The sequence below is a fragment of the Lipotes vexillifer genome, unplaced genomic scaffold, assembly GCF_000442215.2.
Source record: "Lipotes vexillifer unplaced genomic scaffold, Lipotes_vexillifer_v1.1 scaffold987, whole genome shotgun sequence".
Lineage (NCBI taxonomy): Eukaryota > Metazoa > Chordata > Mammalia > Artiodactyla > Lipotidae > Lipotes > Lipotes vexillifer.
In genome coordinates, this window is record NW_006787426.1 from 659,844 (window position 1) to 665,674 (window position 5,831).

The 5,831-nt window shown below is 65.3% G+C and overlaps 1 protein-coding gene across 1 annotated transcript in view; it reads left to right on the plus strand.

Moving 5' to 3' along the window:
* Nucleotides 1–2,221: 2,221 nt before the first annotated feature.
* The window catches only part of TBX1 (T-box transcription factor 1), a 9,418-nt gene continuing 5,808 nt past the window's right edge, over nt 2,222–5,831 (plus strand). Inside the window, 2 exon segments of the mRNA XM_007460024.1 lie at nt 2,222–2,258; nt 4,865–4,984. Coding sequence (XP_007460086.1) covers nt 4,951–4,984 — 34 coding nt within the window. The 5' untranslated portion in view covers nt 2,222–2,258; nt 4,865–4,950.

Here is a 5,831-nt window from a genome sequence, read left to right on the forward strand (position 1 = left end):
GAAGAGTCCCAGGTGATGCCACAGAAGGGGCAAGGGCACCAGCCCCTTCCCTGGGCATGGCTCAGCTCACCCACCCAGAGTGATCTCCAAGCCACGAAAGAGCACATGCCAGGCTGTTTCTGGTCCCCAGCCTTTGCCAAGAACTCCATGGGTTCTGCCTGGCACCTCCTCACAGTCCTCAGTCCCCCACATATGAACCCTACTATTCACCTGGGGCTCAGGGCCCAGCACAGGGTCCCCCACCAGAGTTTGGGGTAAGAGCCCACCACCAAGGAAGAGGCCTGGGTGGGCTCGCAGGGACTTGTGCTTCAGTTGGGGGCACCCCGAGGGAAGGGCCTGGAAGCAGTTAGGGGGCCAACAGAGCCACTGCTAGTCCAGGTGCATGGAACCCCCAGGCTGGGGAGAGGGAGTCGCCTCCTTCAACATGCAGGCGGTGTCACAAGAGACCAGGCCAGTGGGGTAGGGGCAGGAAAACTGCCCCTACCCGGGATGGATGCGGCCTCACTACCAGCTCCCACAGGCCCTGGTCCCAGCCCAGCACCGCACCCCCAGCCCCCGCACCGCCCAAGGGTCTGCAAACCCACGGTAGATCGCGCAGACCGCGCTGGAGCCAGTGGGGCCACGAGCTTGGCGCGCAAGAGCCACCGGCGCGGACAGCGCCCGTTCCTCCCCGCCTCATGGGTGGAGCCCATGAGTCCTCTTCGGCTCCCCAGCCAGGGGCCAGGGGAGGGAGGCCACCCCACAACGGCCCCACCCGTCCACCTCGGGGGCTCAGGGTCGCTGCCCATTCACGCCCAAGCGGGCCACCCAGAAAGCCCCGTTCGTCGGCATTGCGGGCCGAGCGCTTTTTTTGGATGGAGGCAGATGAGACGCACCCAGGGGCCGAGGTCCTGTGCAAGGCGCCCACTGTGGGCGGGGAGCGGAGAGGAGGAATGGAGCTGCGAAGGGAGAACGGAGCTGCCCTGCGCACCCGCCTCTCCCGGCTCCACCGAAGTTCACCCCCTCACGCCTTCCGCCAAGGCCTGGCCCCCGGAGTCCCAGCCGCCCGGGCCGCGGGGCTGGGGAGGAGCGGCTGCTGGCGGCAGAAAGGCAGGGCGCAGGCCGCTCCCGGTGCGGGGCCTGCCTGCGAGAGCACCGAGGCCCGTCTAGGCAGGCCCTGGAGGCAGTTCCCGGTGAATCAATCCTGAAACGAATGAACCGGGTCAAGAAAAGCCCAGCCCCTCTCTTTCTGAACCCCGGGTGGGGGAGATGGCTCTGCCCCGCTCGGTGCTCTAGTTCCTGGGGGACGGGGTCCCCAGTGCTCCACGCACTCACATCCTCCAGCTGCCTGCTCAGATCCATCTGTGTGCGCCTGTGCCCCAGATAGACGGGAGACCCAGGCTGGGAGAGCGGGTGGTGCCCCACCTTGTCTCGCGGACCACCTGAGCATAACAGTCGGTGGGCTTGGCGCCCACCAGAGATGCACAACGGCGCGAATGTCCTTCCAAGGGTGGGAACAGAGAGGCCCAGAGCGAATTCTGAGCGCTGGGCATAGCGCTGTCGAAGTGCCTTTATGGTGGCGGGAGAGTGCGGAGTGGGGTCCCCCCCAAAGCTGTGAGGGCTCCAGTCTTGAGGGCTGCCCTAAGGAAGCCACGTGCGCTCCGGGGAGGCGGAGCTGGGTGCAGCAGTGCAGCCAGATTCTCCAGGGACCTCCTTCTGCGCACTGGGGAGAAAACCTCTGAAACAGCGTTTGCTTCGGGCAGAACTCTGAAGATGCTGGGGCGGGGGATGAGTGAGCCTCAAAACGCAAGGTGCCAGGTGAAGCGCTGGGATGCATCCCGGTGCCCACGTGGGACCCAGCGCAGGGCCCGCAGAGAGAATCAAAGGCTGCAGCCCGGTCTGCACCCAGGATGGGCGGCTGCCTCGGCTCCATCCCGCCCCTGCCGCCTCCTGTCCTCAGCTATACTTCTGGTCCCCGTACCTCGCAGAGGCCGGTCAAAGCCGAGCCTCGGTTTTAGGGCCTGTAAAGTGGTCTCATCCTAGTCCCCCCTTCGCTGCCAAGTGGCACAGCGAAATGCGGGTCTTGTTTTCAGCCCACATCCCAGGTGGAGGGGCACCCCGTGCCCTAAGGAGGCAGAGCCCGAGCGGCGCACGACCCCCGGCAGCGCCCAGCCCTTCCAGCCCGGTCGGGCCGGCGCCCAGCCAGGCCTCCTACCTCGCGCTCCCGGAGGTGCGGCCGGCAGGGGGAGCGAGGCGGAAGGGAGCCGCAGCCGCTCCAGGTGAGGGATGAGGACTTCCCGCAGGCGGCGGCACGCACGGACACGGTGTGCGGGGCGTCGCGGGACCAGAGGGCGCGAGCTCTGTCTGGGCGGTGGGGGCACTGTGGGTGGGGCAGCGGCGGGCGGTGAGGAGAGCGGCGGATCGCCCCGGGAGGGACGGAGGAGGGTCCGAGGAGCTCACCCCGGAGGTGCGGGAGGCGGTGACTCCGCAGCGTTCAGGCCTCTTTGGGCCCCTGCAGTTGGATTCCAGCAGGGACCGGGCGTTGACAGAGGGGTTCGGGGTCTGCAATTGCTCGGGTGAGTAGCTGCAGCCAGGGAAGCAGGGTTGCCAGTCCCAGGTGGAGCGGCGTGGGGGGGCCCTGACCTCCTCTAGAGCTCTCTCGACCAGAATTGGCCCATGCCACAGCGTCCTTTCTGCTCCCGCGCTTTTCCCCACCTAGCGTGGCCTCCCAGATCCCAGCTCAGGCATGAAGGGGTTAATGAGGGGCTGGGAGGACCCTATCTCCTGTCTACCACCTCAGACTCCGAGGGCCAGGGACCTCAGGACAGTGTCCCAGGAGGCTGACCCTGCGACTCCAGAAGCCCCAGGGTTTTTCAATTTCATTTCTCCTTTCTCAACATTGGTGTCTGCCTCAGACTGAGCACCTGCCCACTGTCTTCAGGTGTTCGCCCAGATATACAAGGAAGGCTCCCCAGGTGCACAGGACACAACCACGGGCACCCCCACATGCCAGGACAGCACACGTCCCAGATGGCATACAACCACACGCACCCCATGCACCCACCTGCAGGTTGGATGCAGACCACCAGCAAGAGGTACCCATGGTGACCACCCTGCATGCCTCTCTAGGTGCAGACCCTCAGCACCGGCTCCCCTCCTGCAGCACCACCACGACCTGCCCCCACCAACTCCCCTGCCAGCCGGGTTCTCCCTCCACCAGGAGCATCTCCACCTGGGGTCCTGGAGGCCTGGCGCATCACACCACTCCCTGGACCTGCTCTTGGGCCCCACAGATCACTGTCACTGTCACAGCCCCACATAGCCACTCAGGGTGGGGGGCACACCCTGGCAACAGTTTCCCTTTTCTGGCATGGTCCACAAAGCTGCAGCCACAGCCTAGGGGGTGGGGCGGGGCTCAGTGTACTTGAGGTCACATGCACCCACCCCAGTCACACAGCAGGGCCCACATGCTCACCGACTTGACTCCAGCCTTGTATCTTTCCTGGACCTCAGGCCCGGGAGCCAGGCGTTTCCCGCTGGAGCCCACTCCCAGGTCCCCAGTTTCTGGGCCTTCCTGCCTCAGAGCCAGCATCCCCTCCAGCCTGGGATCTGAGGCCCTGGGACTGTAAAAACCCTGAGAGAGACTGCTGCTTCCCACCCCCATCCAGGCAAACGCAGGCAAAGCAACAGAGGCCTTGGAAATGGAGGCCTGACTGCCAGAGCCTCAGTGCAGGGCCAGAGAGGATCCTGGGAGCAGGGAGGCCTGGCACCCTGCTGGGGAGACCCTGGACTGGAAGGCCATGGATGCCCTGAACTGGGCAGAGAGGCCTCAGAGGCAGTAGGTGCGCGGAAGCGCAGGCCAAGTCAGGTCTTAGCGTCTGGGATGCCTGGGCCTGAAGGCCCAGCTGGGCAGCAGGGCCTTCCCAGGCGGGCAGGCTGGCTGTGGGGTGGGTGGTGAGCGAGGGGCAGCATACGACCCAGCCGGCAGCCTGAATTCCTCCGACGTGTCCTCGGCTCCCTCGGCCAGTCCAGGCCCCGCCCCCGGCCCTCCCTGCACCCGGCCGGTGCGCGGGGAGGTCGGAGGAGCGGGCACTGCCCACCCTCCGGATGTATAAGCGTCCTGGCCAGAGGCGGGCGGTGCGCGCGGGTGCGCGTGACGCTCGGGCTCCAGGGCTGCTTGGCCTGGGCGGCGTCCCTCTGCTCAGGGTCCCCAGCCACGACAGTGAGGCGACCGAAGAGGGCTGGGGGCCGCTTGCTGGGCTGGGTCCTGTCCCTGAGCACGGAGGAAAGGACGACGCCGTGGCCCTGGGGCTGTCCGCCTGTGGCCAGTGCTGGAGCCCGGACTGCCCTCTCCTCACCCAGGTGCAGGGGCAGCCGAGGAAGAGGAGGCGGGAGGAGCCGAGGGCAGGGGCAGGGCCGGTGCCCCACTGCTTCGGGCTGGGGCTGGGCGCTCCCAGCTTCCCCACCTCCCCTCGGGGGCTGGGGAAGCTGATGGCTTCGCTGTACAGAGGGAACCCAGGCCTTGGGGAGCAGTGAGATGTCCAAGGGGTGCTGGTCGTGGAGGCCCCTGGGAGCAGAGGCAAGGGGCCCGGACCTTGAAAAGCAGGAGGGCCCACACCCCCAGGGCTCTCAACCCATCAGGGCCCCTCGGCTGCCACCGGCCCAGAGTGGGGGCCGTGACACCATAATCCCCTGGGCCCAGGGCCGGCGGCTGTGAGTGGCACCGCAGGCCCCCGCCCCCGGGGCCCGAGGGCTGGGCCGGCCTCGGTGGGGCCGGGTGCACGCAGTCGGAGGCGGCGCCGGTCAGGCCGCCGGGCGCCTATGGACGCACGGAGCCGGCTGTCTCCCCGGGCCAGCGCGTTCAGCATTGCCTCTCTGGTTGCAGCAGAGGCCGCAGAGCACACCGCTCGCCTGGGACCCGGGTTCTCCGACCCGGCGAAGCTTCGCAGGCTGCTGGGATTCCTGGCCGGGATGCACTTCAGCACCGTCACCAGGGACATGGAAGGTGAGCCTCCTGCTACGTCTACATGGACCCGCCCGCCAGATCCCCTGCCCCTGCTGCCGTGGGGCCCAAGCAAAGAGGGTTGGCAGGATCCGGGCAAAGAGCGGGTGGAGGGAGCTCTGGCGGGGTGAGTTCCAGGCTTCTAGCTCGGACTCTAGGGTGGAGAGGAAGGGGGGCATCCTGCCCAAATTCTGTGCCCCCGTCCAGCCTGGGGACCCCGCTGCAGAGACCCGCACGCAGCTAGACACAGGAGCAGAAGAGGGCGAGGGGAGGCTGGGAGGACAGGAAAGAAGGACCAGAGAAAGGCGGTGGCAGAGGGGCCGTGAGCTCAGAGGGGCGGGAGGAAAGGAGAGGAGGGTGAGATTGTCAGGGGACGCGGAAAAGGCGGGGGGCAGAGGGAGAAAAACATTGAGAAAAGGAGAGAAAACAGAAAACCCAAAAGAAGAAAGATGAAAAGGAAATGAAGAGGGCAAGAATGAAAGAGAAGAAAGTGGAGGAAAATTTACGAAAGAAAGTTGAGTCATAAAAAAAGAAAAAGAGAAAGAGTTCAGTTTTTATTAAAAAAAAAAAGAGTTAAAAGCCATGAATAACAGAGAGACGCACGCAGAAAGGAGGGGGACAGGCAGACTGAAAAGAAAGACAAAGCGCTGAGGGGCTAGCAGGAAAAAGAGGAAGAGGCAGAAAATAAAGCAGAAATAAGAAGACTCGAGAGAGATAGTGGAAGGAGGAAAGAGGATGCGGAGGGGAGACTTGAACGAGGAAGACAAAGGTAAGGAAATAACAAATTGCAAAGAGCCCGGAGAGAGAAGTGCAACGCGGGAGGGCGGCAGAGCGAGGGGCGGCCGGCGGG